This window comes from Protomyctophum parallelum, assembly GCF_964188405.1.
Source record: "Protomyctophum parallelum genome assembly, chromosome: 13".
Lineage (NCBI taxonomy): Eukaryota > Metazoa > Chordata > Actinopteri > Myctophiformes > Myctophidae > Protomyctophum > Protomyctophum parallelum.
The window spans coordinates 37,716,742-37,740,214 of NC_139708.1; the positions used below are offsets into that span (position 1 = coordinate 37,716,742).

At 44.5% G+C, this 23,473-nt stretch overlaps 1 protein-coding gene across 1 annotated transcript in view; it reads right to left on the reverse strand.

Annotated features, from left to right (window-relative positions):
- The window catches only part of LOC310868629 (myosin-10-like), a gene marked incomplete at its 5' end in the record, with an annotated part of 206,772 nt that extends 186,586 nt beyond the window's left edge, over positions 1-20,186 (reverse strand). The window contains one exon of the mRNA XM_083779087.1: positions 19,821-20,186. Coding sequence (XP_083635213.1) covers positions 19,821-20,186 — 366 coding nt within the window. The remainder of the gene's footprint in view (positions 1-19,820) is intronic.
- Between the last annotated feature and the right edge of the window lie 3,287 nt (positions 20,187-23,473).

Sequence of the window (23,473 nt, forward strand, 5' to 3'; positions counted from 1 at the left end):
CAAAGACCCTGTGCTGCCTGCTATAGAGCGTCCCCTCTGACAAAGACCCTGTGCTGCCTGCTATAGAGCGTCTCCTCTGACAGAGACCCTGTGCTGCCTGCTATAGAGCGTCTCCTCTGACAAAGACCCTGTGCTGCCTGCTATAGAGCGTCTCCTCTGACAAAGACCCTGTGCTGCCTGCTATAGAGCGTCCCCTCTGACAGAGACCCTGTGCTGCCTGCTATAGAGCGTCCCCTCTGACAAAGACCCTGTGCTGCCTGCTATAGAGCGTCGCAGTCCCGCCCCCCCTTACCAGGGCCCAGGAAATGATTCGCCGTTCATTTTTTCCTCATAGACATTTCAAAAAAGTATTCATTTAAAGACCTTTTTAAGCGTCGTACAAAGCCAACTCGAGTTGTGACAAATCATGACCAACAAAAAAAGAAATTTCGGGCCGAACAAATAATTAGAAAGAAGAAGAAAACGGACGGGTTTTTTTTTCTTGTTTTTCTTCTTTGTAATTATTAGTTTGGTCCAAAATATTCTGTTTATTGTCATGATTTTGTCACGACTAGAGTTGGCTTCGTCTGGCTTCGCTTAAGACTAGGTGGGGGTACCCCCCCACGCTAGCCCCGCGTTAGACTGACTCGGTCGGACTCGGTACCGACGCTGTCCCCCACCCGGGTGAGGGTTCCTTAAAATCAGACCAGTGTGTGTCCAGCGGAAACCTCGTATGAATCTGATCTCAGGTCAGAATGGGTTAATCAGACCAGTGTGTGTCCAGCGGAAACCTCGTATGAATCTGATCTCAGGTCAGAATGAGTTAAAAGGTCTTTAAATAAAAAACGTTTTGAAATGTCTATGGGAAAAATGCATTGGGAATTATTTCCTGGGGCCTGGTGTCGTCGTGAAAGGTGGGGGGACTATTTGGAGGAGAGAGAGAGAGAGAGAGAGAGAGAGAGACAGAGAGAGAGAGAGAGAGAGAGAGAGAGGGAGAGAGACTACTGTAACTCTAACCGCACTCTCCATTTTGGTGTGAATGAAAAATGGATGAGCTCTTATCTGTAGCTAGGAGCTGGAGCTGCTATATGAATGCAGATAGGGTGCCCGTCACACATAGACATCAAAGGGGCCCCCTGCCCCTTTTACCCGTCTGTAAAACAACTGCCCTCTCCAGACCCACTGATATAGAATAGATTTCAGAAAACTGTCAGGATTTTTTTTTATTTTACGTCAGGCCTAAATGGGTTTAATAAGTGTGCATGGTCATTCTAAAAGTTCTAAAAGAAGATATTTCCCCACCGTACACTGCAATAATTCAGCCTATAACCAGGCAGCATTGTACTGTATAGCTGACACTTGTTGCCAGGCTCTGGTGGAGCGTATATATAGGCCGATATACTCAACAGGCCGGGGCTGAGCCAAACCGCTGTGCCTCTGCATGCAGAAGAAGAAGGAGGAGGAGGAGGAGGGACAGAAGAAGGGGATATTTTTCCACTGCATGTGAAACCAGATCCAGGCGAGGGGATGCCATGGCCTCTGTATAACAGCTGAGTAACGCACAGGCAAACAGGCAGACACAACAGCCGAGCCCATCTGCCATCCCTGATCATTCAGTCGGTGTGTGTGACTCTGTGACTGTGTGTGTGTGTGTGTGTGTGTGTGTGTGTGTGTGTGTGTGTGCGTGTGTGTGTGCGTGTGTGTGCGTGTGTGCAGTGGGAGGGAACGACACCACAGTTGGGGCAGAAGCAGGGCTTGTGTTACGGCCCGAAGCTCCCTCACTGCAGCCATCGGGGCTACAGCGTCCGTCCGCGCCAACGCAGGGGAATGTTCCCTCTTTAATCAATGAAAGGGGCGCTCCGCTGTCCACGGTCGCGGTTTTTGGTTGGCGCCCGGACGGCGTCACCCGCATTCGCCACCGGATTCTATGACGACGATTTAGCAAAACTATACCAGATCTACAAGCTCACAATGTGTACAAGAAGTGTATATTTGTATATACGTCTCTAAATGTTTTTGATGAATTGAACACTCTCGTAAACAAGTGCAATGCTTTGTTGGGTCGTCCACTGCACAGTTGACATAGTGTTTGTATTGAGTTAATTGTGCTTGAAATGTATACTGTACTTATGCAAACTGTTAAAGGTATATTCAGTGATTTCACTTAATTCAAATATCACTTATTTTTTTGTTTTGTTGTGATAATCCTCTCTACTATAGAGTGTGCTGACCATATAAGGAGTTCATCCCTGTCCCCTGGGGGTCAAAAAACCTTAGGTTTCGTTTTTGACTCTCTATCCTGATTGGGCGAAAGGCTGGGAACCAAGGCAAAAACGAAACCTACGTTTTTTTGAGTGAAATCACTGAATATAGCTTTAATAAATACTTCCAGTGGCGTGCACAGACGTTTATAGAGGGGCAGGTTGCTCAAGTGGAGAAAAAAAAGGGCACCGTGTGCAGCGCGTGCATGGAACCGGCCGGTTGCCTTGATAGTGTGAGATTTATGGATTATGGGGTCTAAATAATATATTAGAAGCTTTTTCATCAATAATTGATCCATGTCACCATGGTCCACATATACTGTACAGTGTACACTGTGCAAAAGAAAGTCTCTATCTGTGCACGCCACTGAATACTTCAATCAATCAATCAATCAATCAAATTATAACTTTTAAGCTTGTAGAATTTCGTATTATGCTAAGCCTAAAGGGGAGGGGGGGGAGGTGCAAAGGGAGTTGTATATACGTTCATAAACATGGTGGCACAAAACTGTTCCCGTTCTCTTATGGACCTTCAATAACATGATGGTAATACTTAAGCTATTGAAACAATAGCAGATCTACAAGCTCATAGATAGAGCTTATAGATCTGCTATTTATTTTTTTTAATCTTTGAATATATTATTTCAGAACAAACACTTTTTAACTCAAATCTTAGCTTCTGGGGGGGGGGGGTGTCCCTGGAACAACGTAATATTTTCAGACGGGCGTCGGCGGCCAATTAACATATTGTTTTTGGGGTCCTTGACATGAACAGCTTTTGAGGTTTTTCAGAAAGCTCATGATTTAGAAGACTTTTGTAGAATCTGTCCACAGGTCTAAATGGGTTAAATTAAAAACCCCTCAGACCAATGTGTGTCCAGTGGAAACCTCGTATGAATCTGATCTCAGGTCAGAATGGGTTAACTGCAGGCCAGGGCACATTGCAGTAATCTATACTCAACAGGTTCCAGGAGAGTGCAGGGTGCAATGCATATCTCTGTTTGCCAAACCCACGCTCACTGTCAAAGCAAACAGAATAATGATGAAAACCATGGCAACAAGGCAATGTGAGCAGAAAGGACTACTGTGAGATTCCACCGACGCGCTACGTCCGGCCGGGTAAACTCCTCCCACCCTGTCAGGTGACAAGAAGAAGCTTGGACTCCTCATGCATAGAAGGAAGCATGAGGTCGGTCAGTCCGCTGCCGAAGGACGAAATGATGAAAAGAATGTCTATTTGACGGGAAAATAAACCTCATCTTTATAATAGTTTTATGGTAACGGTTTAACCAACTCTCCAAACAGGCTGACTGTATGCAGCAACTCTGCTCAAGACAACACAAAATGTGAGATTATAGTTTGACCTTGGATTGCATGCTGTACATTATCTGCTATTTGATTATATTTAATCAGACCAGTGTGTGTCCAGTGGAAACCTCGTATGAATCTGATCTCAGGTCAGAATGGGTTAAATATTCAATACTCGCAACAACAACAACAACAACGACAACGACAACCTATCGGCGAAGGTAGAAGGTACACATTCCCAGAAGAAGACATGTGGAAGAAAGGGAGAAGGACTGTAGGAAAATAACAGGGCACACACACACACACACACACACACACACACACACACACACACACACACACACACACACACACACACACACACACACACACACACACACACACACACACACACACACACACACACACACACACACACACACAGCAGCAGCAGCGATGGGCGGTGAGAGGAAGGCAGACGGACAGACGTTTTTTTTCTCTGCCATACAAGAATGCTGAGGCTTTCTGACAGCTGAGGCTTATCTTAACGATACAAAGGCCTGCCTGTATGGCTCTGCTAGCATAGCCCATTTCGTGCGGGACCCCTTTTTGGTGTTTTCTAAGCATTTATTTTATACTTTAGCTATGGAAAAATAGCAGATCTATACAAGCTCGTATATAGAGCGGCACCGAGTTCCGCGTTAACAAGCTTGTATAGGTCTGCTATTTTTTGAGAAATCGTGAAAAAGTAGGGGCGAATCTTTGAATATATTTTCTTTCAGAGCAAACGTTTTCGACTCAAATCTTTGCTTCTGGGGTGGGGGTCCCTGTAACTACATATTTTAGGATGGGGGTCGGCAGGCCAAATGCAGATAATTCTGGGGGTCCTTGGCATGGAAAAGGTTGAGCACCAACTGGACATAGAAACATAGGATTTTCAGAAAACTGTCAGGATTTATAGAAGACATTTTGTAGAATCTCGTGTCAGGTGTAAATGGGATAGTGCAGCCTACGGTAGCTTGTAGCACTGCAGTTATATCTGGCGGTGACTCCCTCGCGCCAAGAGATATAACAGCAAGCTGCCACGATGAATGAGTTGGTACAACGCTATGAGACACTGGCTGACTCGACTTCACATAGACGGAGCGGTCAGATGGGCAAGGAGCCACAGACAGAGGCTGCACACAGACAGAGGCTGCACACAGATCGGCTTAAATGTTTGTTGAAATTTGTAAACCTTGAATTTACACTTCACATCAAATAAGAGATTTTTGAGTGAGTCCGGGGGTACCATTTAATTGTGTGACTAAAGGTTAGAGTAGCAGACTTGTGACTGGAAAGTCACACATAGGTTAAAAAACTCCCAACCCTCACTGCCTTAACTATCGACGTGCCATTGAGCAATATTCTCGCACATTTTATATAGGGTTTGACCGTTTGACATCAAGTTACCATTAAAGGGATAGTTCAGATTTTTTTTAACTTAAGTTGTATGAAATACTTTCCATTAATATAGTGGTTGCAACTGTATTCATTGATTGCCCGAGTCCCGTGGTGGGAGTTCTGCTCTGGTTTTAGTGAATATTAAGTAGTTCTGGTCATTTTGTGGGGGGGGGGGGGGGGCACTGGGGCCACGCAGTAAAAGTAAATTAATCCACAAAACTAACGTCATTTGTATTGTTGGCATATTTCTAGAAAATTAGCGCAACTTTCGTTCAACTTTGACCCCTCCGTCACATGGAACTATTTTTTGGGCGTAGTGATATGGACACAAAAAACATGGTTCTGTGTGATAGAGGGGTAAAAAAAGAACGAAAGTTGCACTAGTATTATTAGAAATAGGTCAACAATACACATGCAATGGCAATCAATGAATACAGTTGCAACCACTATATTAATGGCAAGTATTTCATACAACTTAAGTTAAAAAAATCTGAACTATCCCTTTAATATAGAATAAATGGATTCACTATACGACCACATGCCTTTGTGATGAAGAGGAGGTGATTGTATTTGGCCTCCTTTTTCATTGGGTATGGAAATTGCAGAATATATGATTTGTAAACAGGCAGATATTTAGCCTACCATTTGTCCAAATCAGGCCCCTCCTCGTCACATTGGAAGGTAAACGGACAGATCCGTCTTGATCACTGGACTATAGAGATAATGTGTGTGTGTGTGTGTGTGTGTGTGTGTGTGTGTGTGTGTGTGTGTGTGTGTGTGTGTGTGTGTGTGTGTGTGTGTGTGTGTGTGTGTGTGTGTGTGTGTGTGTGTGTGTGTGTGTGTGTGTGTGTGTGTGCAGTGGCGTGCACAGACATTTAGAGGGGCAGGTGCTCAAGTGAAAAAAAAGGGCACCTTGTGCAGCGCATTTTGGGGCGGGAACCCATTTTGGTGCTTTATAGCTATTGAAAAATAGCAGATCTACAAGCTCGTAGCGCGCCACTCTTGTAGGTCTGCTATTTTTCTTTAATCGAAGAACCACTGACATAGAAACATAGCTTTAGATTGTGGGGGCCTAAATAATATAGTAGAAGCGTTTTTTTATCAAGATTTGATCAATGTCACTGCATGGTCCACTACAAATTAAGAAAGAAAAAAAACGTTTTTTCTTTTCTTTTTTAAGAGCAATATTGCCAAAAGGGCAGGGGGTGCTCTAGCACCCCCTAGTGTCTATCTGTGCACGCCACTGACAGCCGATGTGAAACCATTGGGCCAGTGGTTCTGCTCTGGCCTCCAGGGAGGGCACAGTTTGGTGCTGTTTATTCCAACGGTGCCGGAGATTATTTGTTCACAGACAGACAGAAAGACGGACGCACAGTGTCGCACAGACAGAAAGACGGACGGACGGACGCACAGTGTCGCACACACACACAGACAGACGGACGGACGGACGGACGGACAGGGGCGAAAACATAGTCGCCCTCGGGCCTGGCAAAGACAATAAATAACTAATAGAAGCAGACCCTCTTATTATTCAATGTATAAATATCAGAGGTTATGTTGAAAGATATTATGTAATAAAATGTATTATGTAAGTCTGTAGCTTCTTGATTACAAGTGAATGGGGAGATGCAATCCAAAGGGTACATGTGTTTGGTCTGACTAACAGTCCTAACAGTCCTACAGACACCCTACCCCAAAACCTCACCTCACCGGGAGCCACAGGTTAGTTTTAACCTGCCGCGTGGCAGGTTACACGTTGTAACCTGCCACACTATGTTCTGGAGCCACGGGGTTAGTTTTAACCTGCCACGGGTTAGTTGTAACCTGCCACGGGTTAGTTGTAACCTGCCGCGCATGTCGGGAGGTTACACGTTGTAACCTGACACACTATGTTCTGGAGCCACGGGGTTAGTTTTTAACCTGCCACGGGTTAGTTGTAACCTGCCACGGGTTAGTTGTAACCTGCCACGGGTTAGTTGTAACCTGCCGCACATGTCGGGAGGTTACACGTTGTAACCTGCCACACTATGTTCTGGAGCCACGGGGTTAGTTTTAACCTGCCACGGGTTAGTTGTAACCTGCCGCTCATGCCGGGAGCCACGGGTTAGTTTTAACCCACAGCACGTGGGTTAGTTGTAGGCCTACTTGTAACCGGCTGCGCATGTCGGGAGCAACGCTGTTGTGGAACTAAGTTAGTATGATTAACCCATTCTGACCTGAGATCAGATTCATACGAGGTTTCCACTGGACACACACTGGTCTGATGAACCCATTCTGACCTGAGATCAGATTCTAGAAATGTCAGTCGCTCTTCGATTTTTCAAAAATAGCAGACCTACAAGCTCGTATCGCGCCACTCGGTGGCGCGATACGAGCTTGTAGATCTGCTATTTTTGAATAGCTAAAGCATAACATGATGCTGACACCAAAATGGGTGCGTTCAGAATGGGCTAACAAACGTATGTTATGCACCCCCAGTCGAAACGCAGCAAGGAATCTTGGTGAATCCATTTATATATGCATTAATTAACCCCTATCCACTCCCTGGGCACTGTATTAACACTGCTGCTATACTTAGAACGGGTAACTGCAAAGGACACACAAATGTACATAGTGACAAACAAACTAATACATTGGTAACTTCATATCATGCCCTATATTCAAAGTTGTAAATATAATCACTTTAATTAAATTTCTCCAGCAGCAGGTGCTTCTTTCTGCGTGGCCAATGACACACCTTTAACCCGGCTATAAACAGTGTAATTTGATTTAGCAGGAACTATAAGCGTCTACAATGCTGGCCTACTTGAAGTGCCTAAAAGAATGTGCACAAAAGAATATGGTGAGGCAGCTTTTTGCTTCTACGGCCCAACAGCCTGGAATAAACTTCCATACGAGCTCAGACACGCACCCTCTGTAGACATTTTTAAATCTCAACTCAAGACTCACCTCTTCACTCTTGCTTTTAGTTGAGTTTTACTATGCACGTTCCTACCCTGCCCTGACTGATTTGCTGCATGTGGTGTTTTTATTTGTTTTTATTTATTTTATGTTCTTATATTCAATTTTGTTCTCTGCCATTGTTCTATCATTTTAACTACTTGTGTTTTATTGTATTTAATTTTTGTGTCCTGCCCTGTGAAGCAGTAATAACTGAAGCAGTTTATTATTATTATTATTATTATTATTACAACACGTCACAGATACTATATTATTAATGTGTTGGGTCCATGACATGAAAAGGTTTCAGTAGATTGTGCTGAGAAAGAGCATGCTTGGTCAGATTGTGCTGAGAAAGAGCATGCTTGGTCAGATTGTGCTGAGAAAGAGCATGCTTGGTCAGATTGTGCTGAGAAAGAGCATGCTTGGTCAGATTGTGCTGAGAAAGAGCATGCTTGGTCAGATTGTGCTGAGAAAGAGCATGCTTGGTCAGATTGTGCTGAGAAAGAGCATGCTTGGTCAGATTGTGCTGAGAAAGAGCATGCTTGGTCAGATTGTGCTGAGAAAGAGCATGCTTGGTCAGATTGTGCTGAGAAAGAGCATGCTTGGTCAGATTGTGCTGAGAAAGAGCATGCTTGGTCAGATTGTGCTGAGAAAGAGCATGCTTGGTCAGATTGTGCTGAGAAAGAGCATGCTTGGTCAGATTGTGCTGAGAAAGAGCATGCTTGGTCAGATTGTGCTGAGAAAGAGCATGCTTGGTCAGATTGTGCAGAGAAAGAGCATGCTTGGTCAGCCAAGAATCCCTGAATAAATCAAGGTTATCAAAATAATAATTAGTGCAGTCAGTGGCCACAGTGAGGATGAGTATACTATCGACACTGTTCCTGGGCTGTGTGTGTGCTCCAGTTCCTGTTGATTTCATTGGATATCATTGGTCATCTGACCAGTTTCATTGGCTTTCATTGGATCAAATCGACAGGAACTGGAGCACACACAGCCCAGGAACAGTGTCGATACATCAAGTCACTCCCTCGGGAGCAGTATGGGTTATAGCGCCCCCTGCCTGCATCCTCCATGAAGGAGAAAGCCCAAACACCTTCGAAAAAACCTTCGAAAAGTCATTTTACAATTGGTTGCATGCTGAAAATAGTGTAAAAATCACACCAGTGTGAACCGAGTGGTGCAACTCCATTGGTTCTCTGTATCATTCCAATTTGTATCGTTCCAATTTCTTCTCTGGTATCGTTCCAATTTCTTCTCTGTACTCTGGTGCCCCCTACTGGTATAAATATGTAACATACTCGTGCTCACTTATACATACATACAGGTACACACACACACACACACACACACACACACACACACACACACAGGTACACTCTCTGTATCTCTGGTGCCCCCTACTGGTATAAATATGTAACATACTCGTGCTCACTTATACATACCTACCTACTGTAGGTACACGGACATTGTTGGATGTAGGAGTGGTTGCACCACTTAAAAAAGCATCAAGGCCAGCCAAAATGCATTTTAGTCGACTAAAATATTATGATATTTAGTCGAGTGAAACTATAGACTATCACTAAAACATTCAGGGTAACAAAAATGTGACTAAAAAGCAAAAATCAAACTTTCCTGCCAAAAACAACACTGATTGTAATTAAGGGCCAAATTACCACAAATGTCAAACACATTTATGTAACCTTGGGGTGGCGCTGTTGTTACATAAGCGTCACGTTCACGTGCATGGTAAGGGAAGGATTGACCCGGAAGGGCAAACGGCTTTGACCGCAGGTACGTCAACAATTCAAAATGGTGTGGAGCGAAATGTTTGTCTGAAGTATCCAGTGTCTGTAATCATACTATAATTAACCGAATGTCTGAGTGTCTGTCTGTCTGTCAGAAACAGTGCCGTAACTCCTTACTGCCTGCACCAATCACTCCCACTTTTCACACAGGCATTGACCATATGCATATGGAGGGCGTAACAAAGCCCTTTTTTTCCATTTGACACATTAATGATTATTAATTAATTCATTAGTCAATTACAAACGCACCCGGGCGCAGTACCCTTCACGACCACAAGGGGGGGGGGGGGGCAAATATCTCACAATGGGTAAGGACTAGTCTATCTAATTATGGTTTATTTCTAATATCACGCAGATCTGATGCTGTACACAACTCTTGGCATGGTGAAATAAATACGTTAAAAGCATGAAGAGCTGCCTGTGTGACGTTATTGGGGCCGACACACAGGAATAAACAGCACGGCATTAGAATGGCGCGTCAGTCAGGTCCAGCTACACGGGATCAATTCCTTGAGAGATCCGAGGCTCTCACACTGATGATGAATGACCTGGCTTGGATGGGCTAAGAGCATAGACTGTAAAAAATATGGACAAAGCGTTCCCCGGGTCTAACATGGACGTAAAATGAAGCCTGTTATTCCTGCACTGTAAGTCGCCATCTTTCTAGATCCGTTTGGGCCCAGCTGGCCATTGGCTGGCTCCGTTTGGGCCCAGCTGGCCATTGGCTGCCCAGACAACGAGGCGGGACTTCCCCCCCTTCTTCTCCGTTGGTTTTTATTTTGACTCGAGTGGGTGGGGAATCCCGATCATAGACTGTAACGGTAGCCACGCCCCTCAGAACATACGCGACTTTATGGTAAAAAAAATTATAAGTGGGACCATAATTTTCCAAAAAGAATATTATGACTTTAAACTAGTGACTGGAAGCAGAAAGTATTCATGACCATGTTTATTAAGGTAATACAGTCTAGGTGAAGTTGGGCCCAAATACATGGACTTCTATGGGGCTATGGGTTTTTCTGGGTCCAATGATAGCGCCACAACAGGCCATTATATGAACTTTCAGGAGTTTCAGGCTTCACAAAATATCTGTCTGACTGCCCCCCTGGTTAAATATCTGTCTGACTGCCCCCCTGGTTAAATATCTGTCTGACTGCCCCCCTGGTTAAATATCTGTCTGACTGCCCCCCTGGTTAAATATCTGTCTGACTGCCCCCCTGGTTAAATATCTGTCTGAATGCCCCCCTGGTTAAATATCTGTCTGACTGCCCCCCTGGTTAAATATCTGTCTGACTGCCCCCCTGGTTAAATATCTGTCTGACTGCCCCCCTGGTTAAATATCTGTCTGACTGCCCCCCTGGCTAAGAAGCTGAACTGGTCGGATCCATGTAGGCGAGTGTGAAAAATGTGAATGATAGTGGATTTCTTCCTCTGGTGCTGGCAGAGCACCACGGACACATGTTTTCACTTTCTCTGTCCAGAAGAGAGAGAGAGAGAGAGAGAGAGAGAGAGAGAGAGAGAGAGAGAGAGAGAGAGAGAGAGAGAGAGACAGAGACAGAGACAGAGAGACAGAGAGACAGAGAGACAGAGAGAGAGAGATAGAGAGAGAGAGAGAGAGAGAGAGAGAGAGAGAGAGAGAGAGAGAGAGAGAGAGAGAGAGAGAGAGAGAGAGAGAGCTTCAAATCCAATGTTGAAGCATCCAGGAAAAAAACCCATAACATGACACCACAATATGAGAGTGGAAAATGAGAAACTTTGAGGCCAACATCCATGATGCTAAAGATGGAAATTAAGCCTTTTTAACATCCATGGTGCTAAAGATGGAAATTAAGCCTTTTTCTCCTAACCCTAAATTGTTTCTCAAAATGTTCAATTTGCTGTTATAGACTCCCTTTGACTCAGTGTTTGACAATTTAGTCAACAAATAAAAACTAGACTATGTTAAGGAAGGGGACTAGTGGACAAGAGATCCAGTATAAGTCATTTTACACTTGGTAGCATGCTGGAAATAGCAGATCTACAAGCTCACAACGCGTCGCACTGCGACGCGTTGTGAGCTTGTAGATCTGCTATCTGCTATCTGCTATAGATCTGCTATGTGTAGTCATTTACGACAGCATCAACGCCCGCAAAAATACATTTTAGTCAACTAACTCAGCCATAGATTTAGTCGACTAAAATCTTATGATATTTAGTCGACTATAAACTAGACTAACACTAGGACGGTCCTGGTGACTAAAATGTGACTAAAACTAAAGGAAAAACTATTCAAAAGACTATGACTTAAACTAAAATCTAAAATTGCTGTCAAAAACAACACTGCTTATAGTTTGACTGAAATGACCTGGGCCAAGAAAGGATGCATCTTTACAGCCAATATCTTCCATGGTAAATAAATGGTAAATGGTGCATTTATATAGCGCCTTTATCCAAGGAGCTTTACAGAGATTGTGCATTACATTCACCCATTCATACACCGATGGCAGCGGAAACCATGCAAGGCACCAACTAGCACATCGGGAGCAATTAGGGGTTCAGTGTCTTGCTCAAGGACACTTCGACAGTAACTCTGGGGGAGCCCGGGTTCAAACTGGCAACCTTACGGTTACCATCCAGGCACTCTACCCCTGAGCCACCGCCGCTGATCATCGTCTTTGTCTTTATATGGAAGATAAATCAAAAGTGACACAATTCTGCCAGCGTCCCCCTGGCTGCAGCACAGTCTCTCAGGTGGTAATAACCGACCCACATGCTATTCGTGGAATGCATGTCTCTAAATGGGTCAACATCACAAGTAGGGCGAAGCTAAGGAGCCCCATCCTGTAGTCAAATACAGTGGTGGAAAAAGTACTCAATTGTTTTACTTAAGTAAAAGTACCAATACTGCAATTTAGAACTACTCCTTTACAAGTAAAAGTACGGAATTGAAAATGTACTTGAGTAAAAGTGCAAAAGTATCGGCATCAAAATGTACTTAAAGTAGCCTACTAAAAGTAAAAGTACTCATATTGCAGAATGTCCCACTTCACAAGTTCAAAATGTGTACAAAGTCTATTGAAAATAGCCGATCTACAAGCTCACAATGCGTCGCAATGTTTTCTAATCAAAATTAAAATCGCCAAAGTAACTAAAGTAACTAAAGTTTTCAAATAATTGTAGTGGAGTAAAAGTACAAATGCTGGCTCTGAGATGTAGTGGAGTAGAAGTAAAAGTACTGGAAATTGGAAATGCTCAAGTAAAGCACAAACACCTCAAAATTGTACTTAAGTACAGTACTTAAGTAAAAATACTTAGTTACTTTCCACCACTGGGAAGGACGCCATATGAGGCTGAGGTGAGAGGGACGGACGCCATGAGGCACTGCATGGGCAAGTGAGCAGTGTTGATTTTGTCGACTAAAACTGAGACGAAAAATGTTTAGTCGACTACTGTACCTTTTTTCCACTGACGAAAACTAAATGGGAACTAAATGAAAACTAAGCCATGATGACTAAAACTGAGACTAAATACTGTTTATTATATAACGAATAAAAACTAGACTAAAATGTTAGGAAGGGACTACAGTGGACAAGACATCCAGTATAAGTCATTTTACACTTGGTGGCATGCTGAAAATAGCCAATCTACAAGTTCACAACGCGCCGTGCTGCGACGCGTTGTGAACTTGTAGATCAGTTGTTACGACGGCATCAAGTCCCGCCAAAATAAAAATAAAATGTTGACAAAAAAAAACAACTGTAGATTTAGTCGACTAAAATCGCATGACATTTAGTCGACAAAGGCTAGACGAACACTGGCATTCCAGGTGACTAAAATGTGACTAAAACTATATGGAAACTATTCAAAAGACTATGACTAAAACTAAAATAAAATTGTGCTGCCAAAAACAACACTGGGCAAGAGAGAGGACCCAGTGGAGGTTGAATGTCTGTGAGTGAGCTGAGCTGTCACTCACTCAGTGTGTTGCAGAGTCACTCAGCGTTCATTCACATAGACTGTAAAAAATATGGACAAAGCGTTCCCCGGGTCTAACATGGACGTAAAATGAAGCCTGTTATTCCTGCACTGTAAGTCGCCATCTTTCTAGATCCGTTTTGGCCCAGCTGGCCCATTGGCTGGCCCAGACAACGAGGCGGGACTTCCCCCCCCTTCTTCTCCGTTGGTTTTTATTTTGACTCGAGTGGGTGGGGAATCCCGATCATAGACTGTAACGGTAGCCACGCCCATCAGAACATACGCGACTTTATGGTAATTTTTTTAATAAATGGGACCATTAGAAATGAGACTTTAAACTAGTGACTGGAAGCAGAAAGTATTAATGACCATGTTTATTAAGGTAATACAGTCTAGGTGAAGTTGGGCCCAAATACATGGACTTCTATGGGGCTATGGGTTTTTCTGGGTCCAATGACAGCACCACAACAGGCCATTATATGAACTACGATTTCCTTAGTGGCTTCACAAAATATCTGTCTGACTGCCCCCCTGATCATAACGCAGATCACAACAGCAAAAGCGTCGACCATGAACCCAAGCCACAACTCACAGTCAAAATCTGCATCAGAATCAGTGTTGATTTCATCTAAAACTCAGACCATTTTTTTGTCGACTACCTTTTTTCCACTGAGGAAAACTAAATGAAAACGATGACTAAAACTAAGACTAAATATATTGACAATTTCGTCAACAAATAAAAACTAGGCTAAAATGCTAGGAAGGGGACTATAGTGGACAAGAGATCCAGTATAAGTCATTTTACACTTGTTTGCATGCTGAAAATAGCAGATTTTACACTTGGTAAATGACCAAGACATTCCAGGTGACTAAAATGTGACTAAAACTAAGTGAAAACTATTCAAGAGACTACGACTAAAACTAAAATAGAAATGTGCTGCCAAAAACAACACAGATCAGAATGTCCATTATACCACAATAGGTTAACGAAACCTATAGCTTTGCCTGGGATTTTAGACAAAAGGTGACCAAGTGTTTCACTCTCTCTCTCTAACACAGCTCGGGTCCAAAACATGTTCAGGTTGACACACAGACACACAGACACACAGACACACACACACACACACACACACACACACACACACACACACACACACACACACACACACACACACACACACACACACACACACACACACACACACACACACACACACACACACACATATATCTCATATTGCAGAATGTCCCACTTCACAAGTTCAAAATGTGTACAAAGTCTATTGAAAATAGCCGATCTACAAGCTCACAATGCGTCGCGTTGACGCATTGTGAGCTTGTAGATCGGCTATTTTCAAATGGCCAAAATGTATTGGGTTGAAGTGGTTAATGTATGTTTTCTAATCAAAATTAAAATCGCCAAAGTAACTAAAGTAACTAAAGTTTTCAAATAATTGTAGTGGAGTAAAAGTACAAATGTTGGCTCCGAGATGTAGTGGAGTAGAAGTAAAACTACTGGAAATTGGAAATACTCAAGTAAAGCACAAATACCTCAAAATTGTACTTAAGTACAGTACTTAAGTAAAAGTACTTAGTTACTTTCCACCACTGCAAAGGAGTGTATGTCAGCCTTTAAGGCGTGGATATCAAACAACTTCAGTGCATGTCGGGAGCGACGCGGTGTTGTCAAACTAATTCCTGTTGGACTGTTAGCATGTCTAACAAACTGCACCACCGTTGACACACATCAAATCAGTAACCTTTACATGTTTCCTCCTTAATCATCCATTCCTTCGTCAACTCACGCTTCATGGGACTATTGCAATTCACTGTTCGTCTGCCTCAGTAAAACAACCATGGATGGACCGCCTCTAACTAATTGGAAATGCTGCTGCCTGCAGATTGTTAACCAGGCCCAGCAGAAGGTGTTCCTGGCCTCTTTGCACCGGCTTCCTGCTAATGGCAAGGTCCTGGTGCTCACTAATAGTCGAGCTCTGCATAGTCAGGCCCCAGAATACTTAACTGCCATGTTATGTGCCCAGCAGGGCCTTAACCCATTCTGACCTCATCGTCAGCTCTGTAGCAGTGGCCGGCAAACTGTGTTCTTCTGGATCAGACTAGTGACTCCCCACTCCCCACCCCCATTACAAACTAACCTTAATAATAGAGAAAATATATCATAAATTAATACTGAAACCAGATATATACTGAAACCAAATATAATCAATAAGGACAGTTTATGCATGTACTATGTAAACTCTTCATTTCCATTTTCCAGCCATTCAGTTGCGAAAGAAAAAATTATAATATATATTTTTTTAATAATTTGAGTGACCCATGGGCTAAGAACCCCTGCCTTATAGCAGTGGTTCTAAAAGTGGGGTCCGGGGACCCCCAGGGGTCCTTGAGGCAGTTCCGGGGGTCCCCAGCTAAATGATAGTTTGGAACCAAATGGACCATTATGTAACTCTGAGAGTTTGTAACTCTGAGAGTGTACAAATGGAACAATTTTGAACATTGATTTTACAATATAAATTGGGGGTCCCAGATATATAAATGCCATTCTGACCGGGCACCCATTTTGGTGTCGGCATCATGTTATGCTTTAGCTATTGAAAAATAGCAGACCTACAAGCTCATATCGTGCCACCGAGTGGCGCGATATGAGCTTGTAGGTCTGCTATTTTTGAAAAATCGAAGAACGACTGACATTTTTTAGAATCTGATCTCGGGTCAGAATGGGTTCATCAGACCAGTGTGTGTCCAGTGGAAACCTCGTATGAATCTGATCTCAGGTCAGAATGGGTTAAATGGGGGGTCTGTAGACTAATATGCGTGTCAAACCGGGGCGTCCTTGGGGGGGGGGGGTCCCTGGCGTATCTTTTCAAATGGGGGGTGTCCACGGGGCTAATTAGTGTAAATGTATTTTTTGGGGAACCACTGCCTTATTAAAACAGAGAGCCAACCAAACAACATCCGAATCTAACAGACTGCAGAGACTACATGACAGAGGTAAAACAACGACCTCTGCATCCACAGGATGCACTGTAAAACAACGACCTCTGTATCCACAGGATGCACTGTAAAACAACGACCTCTGCATCCACAGGATGCACTGTAAAACAACGACCTCTGCATCCACAGGATGCACTGTAAAACAACAACCTCTGCATCCACAGGATGCACTGTAAAACAACGACCTCTGTATCCACAGGATGCACTGTAAAACAACGACCTCTGTATCCACAGGATGCACTGTAAAACAACGACCTCTGCATCCACAGGATTCACTGTAAAACAACGACCTCTGCACCCACAGGATGCACTGTAAAACAACGACCTCTGTATCCACAGGATGCACTGTAAAACAACGACCTCTGCATCCACAGGATGCACTGTAAAACAACGACCTCTGCATCCACAGGATGCACTGTAAAACAACGACCTCTGCATCCACAGGATGCACTGTAGTGTTTTTTATTGTCTCCACCAGGCCGAAGGCATGGAGGGAGAGTCTGTTTTGCACTCCGTCCGTGTGTCCGTGTGTGTGTGTGTCCGTCCGTCCTTCCGTCCGTTATCAGCTAATCTCCGGCACCGTTGGCCCGATCCATGCCAAACTTTGCACACACACTCCCTGGATGCCAACGACCAACCTCTGCCCCAAATATTCCTCAACGGCCTGTTATAGCGCCACCACGAGGCCGATTTAGGCAAAACACATTTCTGTAGATTACTCGTACACATTTTATCCATACATCACACAATTAGGTATACACCATCTCCATAGTCATGTGATCAACACGGAGTGGCACCATTTCTCATCTTCCATCCTGATTGGCTAAGATTGGCTTTCAAAGCTCACACGATTGGTCCGTTTCGAAAATGCCACAAATCACAAACACAGTGTGCAATTTCCGTGAAATTATACACGCACATTTCCACTAGGCCGAGGACAACATGCCACTATTTTCCCCCTCAAATCAGCCTCACGGTGGCGCTATAACAGGCCAATTCCTGTTTTTAGCTATAACTGCATCGATCTGTATACAACTTATGTATGTGCACTCCATAGAGGCCATGGAAAAACATTGTCCCTGCATCCCTCCACATCTACCGGTTATAGCGCCACCATGAATCCGATTTCTGTAAAACACATTGCTTATGTTAGTCGCACAGATTTCATCCAAATCTCACGCAAATCGGTCCACATGATCTCTGTAGTCATGTGATCAAGACGAGTCTGTTGGATTTCTCAGATTCTACACTGATTGACTTACACACTATCTCTATAGTCATGTGTTCAAGACCTGTCCGATATATCATTTTCCATCCTAATTGGCTAACATTGGCTTTCAACATTTGCAGGATTGGCCCGTTTTGAACAAAAAGCCTCAAATCATCCAATTGCCATCCAAGGCAAGAAGAAATGGCACCCTTTTCACATTGGCCTATTATAGCGCCTGTCCTATTATAGCGCCACCAGGAGGCCACAACCTGACCTACCCTGGTGAAGACCTGTCCTATTATAGCGTCATCAGGAGGCCACAACCTGACCTACCCTGGTGAAGACCTGTCCTATTATAGCGTCATCAGGAGGCCACAACCTGACCTGCCCTGGTGGAGACCTGTCCTATTATAGCGCCACCAGGAGGCCACAACCTGGCCTGCCCTGGTGGAGACCTGTCCTATTATAGCGCCACCAGGAGGTCACAACCTGACCTGGCCCCTGGTGGAGACCTGTCCTATTATAGCGCCACCAGGAGGTCACAACCTGACCTGGCCCCTGGTGGAGACCTGTCCTATTATAGCGCCACCAGGAGGCCACAACCTGACCTACCCTGGTGAAGACCTGTCCTATTATAGCGTCATCAGGAGGCCACAACCTGACCTGCCCTGGTGAAGACCTGTCCTATTATAGCGTCATCAGGAGGCCACAACCTGACCTGCCCTGGTGGAGACCTGTCCTGTTATAGCGCCACCAGGAGGCCACAACCTGACCTGCCCTGGTGGAGACCTGTCCTGTTATAGCGCCACCAGGAGGCCACAACCTGACCTGCCCTGGTGGAGACCTGTCCTATTATAGCGCCACCAGGAGGCCACAACCTGACCTGCCCTGGTGGAGACCTGTCCTGTTATAGCGCCACCAGGGGGCCACAACCTGACCTGCCCTGGTGGAGACCTGTGCCGATGGGCACTTTATCTTTTGCTAGCTTTAGTTATAATAATAATTTCTTCTTCTGTTTTCTACATGAATATAACGACATTATAACCATATGCAATGACATGGGAGTTAAATGCAGCCATTTGTAAAAAGAAAAAAGGCAAAATATGACTCCTAACGTCTTTGAAGTGGGACTCCCTGGGACTCCCTGGGACTCATTTCTAAAAGACCATCCCTGCATCCCGGGACTCATTACATTGAAACCCTATTTACATCACTGAGACTATACTCACGTAGATGAGCTCAGAGTAGTTTCTACAAGCACGCACGCACGCACGCACACGCGCACGCACGCACGCACACGCACACGCACACGCACACGCACACACACACACACACACACACACACACACACACACACACACACACACACAACAAGTTATTGTTTTTGTTCTCTTTTTTGTTAAAGTTTTCTTTTTTCATTTGTTTTTAGTTTTTGAGTGGTGCAACCACTCCATTAAGGAACAGCAATGTCCGTCCTAACCTATGTGACTATGCGACCATGTTTAGAGTACCAGTAGGGGCAAAAGTGGCGCTGTTGTGCCAGAAACAGAGAGAGAGAGAGAGAGATAGTGTTGCACTGTTGCCTGCTAATGACAGAGAGAGAGAGAGAGGCAGGGAGAGAGGGGAGTTGCACCACTCAGTTCACACGGGTGTGATCCTTTTTTAAAGTTTTCTACTGTGTCTGTGTCAGTGTGAGAGTGTGTGTGTGTGTGTGTGTGTGTGTGTGTGTGTGTGTGTGTGTGTGTGTGTGTGTGTGTGTGTGTGTGTGTGTGTGTGTGTGTGTGTGTGTGTGTGTGTGTGTGTGTGTGTGTGTGTGTGTGTGCATGTGCGTGTGCATACAGCTGCGCCCTCTGGTGGCGGGCGGGTGGTGTTACAGCGTGACACACTCACTCACAGACAGACAGACATGTATAATACACTCACGTAGATGAGGCCGGAGTAGTAGCGGTCCTTCAGGTTGTGGAGGACGGACGCCTCGTTGAGGCACGTGAGCTCCGCCATGTCCTCCACCTTGCTGAACTTGGGAGGGTTCATCTTCTGGATGTCGTCCTTGTTGACCACCGCCCTCTTGCCGTTCTCCGCCAGCTCCACCGAGACCTCCTCGCCGGCGCCGCCGGCGCGCTGCTGCTGATCCTCCCGGATGCTGGCCGCCTCGAAGCCGTGCCGCTCCGACGGGATCCATACCAGCTTCTTGGCGGTCCAGTCGGCCTGCGAGGCCGGGTTGAAGACCACGGCCCGGTCCACGAACAGGTAGCGCTCCGGGTCCTCCTGCCCGTTCCGATGAGACATCTTTTTAACTGGGGGGGTGGGGGGGGGGGGGGGGGGTTACCAGAGCAAAGGTGCTGCCTGCGTGGGGCAAATAGGACACATAGCAGAATAGCTTAGTATAGGACTTATTGCTTGAGAAGAAACAATTTAAGGCCTATATTCATAGTCTGGATTTTTCGGTGGTGAGGTGACCACCGCTCCGGTGGTGAGGTGACCACCGCTCCGGTGGTGAGGTGACCACCGCTCCGGTGGTGAGGTGACCACCGCTCCGGTGGCGAGGTGACCACCGCTCCGGTGGCGAGGTGACCACCGACCATCGGTCAAACAAAGATTAAAAATACTTAACGGCTTCCGTGCCACAGGAGATATTCGCAGCGGCATGTATGGGTACTTATACTTCACATATTCAGAAGCCCTCACACGAAAAAAAGTCCTGAAAGAGCGCAGAAGGACTTATCCGAAGTTGTTTACGTTTATATATGTGTGCGTACCCGGTGGCAGGGTGGAGGTGGAGCAGGACCCAATGCTCTGGGTCTAAAAAATGTCAGAAACTTATAGCATTGGGTTCTGCTTGTAGGGCTAACCTACACCAGTAAGAAAGAACACATAGCCTATACAGTGTATGTCTATATTGCCAGTTGCCACCATAAGGTCTGTTACATGGGCACGTGTTCCTTTGGATTGTTGAAATGCAACAAAGATCTGCTGATCAACACCGATAACAAAAACTAATGATCCATCCTGGACTAGAATGATTGAATACACAATGCGCATAGTGCGTATACACTACTGAGAAACCCAGCTACGCACTAGACCTGCAGCCGTATAGTCTGAAAACCCACCTTTTCAGACTCCATCACGGCCCATAGCACTTACCCTACCCCCTTAGATAGCATTTCTGTAGACTTAATTAGATTAGATTAGATTAGCATTTGATACAGATATAGCATGTTATGTAGACAGCACTATAATTGCATTGTATATAGTCATAGCACGCCATAGTATACATTTGTATAGCACAGTAGTATAGATATATATATAGTTTATAGCCGGCCTATGTATAGTTTCATCATATAGATATTCCACTGTTACTTTCTTAGCTTACGCATGTTTCATGATAAATGCTTTTATGTGATGTATTCCCATGCTTTTTTGTTCTTGCTTAATGTAAATCGCTCTGGATTAAGAGCGTCTGCTAAATGCCTAAATTGTAAATTGTAAAATTATAGTCGCAACACTTCGGAGTGCATATCTATGTATACAGTAACTACCTAGCCATTTGTACATATTCCCAACGCAAATGTTGTTGTCCATGTCATGATATCTCTGAATCTAATCATGTACAGTTACAGTAGTACGTACAGCATATTGAATATAATATACTGAATCACATGACACTGCATTGGCGAGGACCCAAAACAAGCGCAATGAATGAGTTGGCTGGTACTGTAAATAGCGGCCAGCCAGCGAACCATGCACTCACACAACAAGACAAGATAAACATTAACAATTGGCTCCCTAAATGTGCGTGTGCTGTTGCGACATTCACTCAACTTAGATGACCCATTTTCACGATTTTTCAAAAAATACATACATAGGTCTGCTATTTTTCCAATAGCTAAATTATAACAATGTTTAAAACACCAAAAGGGGTCCCCCCCCGCCCAGAATGGGTTAAAAAAACAACATTCCAATTCAACTCGTCTTAGAAAATACAAACGATAAAATAACTGTCCAATGATGAGCACCCCAAAGTTTCCAAGCGATCCATATCCCCTAGAGAGAGAATTCATTCAAGGCAGATCTGTCGGTCATTCATTCATTCATTCATCCCCGCAGATCTCCATCATTCATGAACTTTACCTGGTTTGCTCGGCGAAGAATCGATGGGCGAATGTAACGGTCCAAGTATTCCGATCGTATCTATTCTATTCTACCCCCCCCAACAACAACAACAACAACAACACCAACACCGTCCACCAGCCAGCCACAGCCAGCCAGGCTTTTGTACAACAACTATAGCTGCTAGCTCCACAGTGTATGAATGCAGGGCAGGCTGCAGGGCAGGCATGTGTGTTTGGGCTTTTTGGTATGCGCCACCCACCGACACACACCCCCTCCGAATACAAGACGACTCACCCCGTTTCTGTTTCCCTCACAGAATTATCCCCACTAGTGAGGGGGTGGGAGAGGCTGGCCAGCAGACGGCTGGATTTAGAATTTCTCTAACTATAAACTTTCATGATAGCAGACAGCCTAAGTATAAATATCATTTATGAAAAGCTACTACAGTGAAGTCTGTTCACAGAAGTTGTTGTAGGATAGGCCTATGTGGGGATTATCTGACGAGGTACCATTTGAGGGGGCAAAACCTTACATATACTAAATAATACTAAATTGTTTATAGGGTCAATATAAGTAATATAATTATAGCCTTTCCACAGGAGTATCTTTTTATATTTTTCCAAAAAGAATACAAACAGCCAATAGCATATTACAAAGTTATCCCCCTCACTGGGGAAAATTCCGGGAGGAAAAACGGGCACGCACCGGTGTGAGTCTTCTTGTTACCAAAGACACAGCCCCGTCCACATTGGGGCCCCTCCTAAACCCAAAGACACAGCCCCGTCCACATTGGGGCCCCTCCTAAACCCAAAGACACAGCCCCGTCCACATTGGGGCCCCTCCTAAACCCAAAGACACAGCCCCGTCCACATTGGGGCCCCTCCTAAACCCAAAGACACAGCCCCGTCCACATTGGGGCCCCTCCTAAACCCAAAGACACAGCCCCGTCCACATTGGGGCCCCTCCTAAACCTTGCAGACTTGACCGCTGTTGCTCCCCCCCGCCCACGACAACACGGCACACTATAGATATATATACAGTGGTGGAAAGTAACTAAGTACTTTTACTTAAGTACTGTACTTATAAGTACAATTTTGAGGTATTTGTGCTTTACTTGAGTATTTCCAATTTCCAGTACTTTTACTTCTACTCCACTACATCTCAGAGCCAACATTTTGTACTTTTACTCCACTACGATTATTTGAAAACTTTAGTTACTTTAGTTACTTTGGCGATTTTAATTTTGATTAGAAAACATACATTAACCACTTCAACCCAATACATTTTGGCCATTTGAAAATAGCCGATCTACAAGCTCACAATGCGTCGCGTAGATCGGCTATTTTCAATAGACTTTGTACACATTTTGAACTTGTGAAGTGGGACATTCTGCAATATGAGTACTTTTACTTTTAGTACTTTAAGTACATTTTGATGCCGATACTTTTGCACTTTTACTCAAG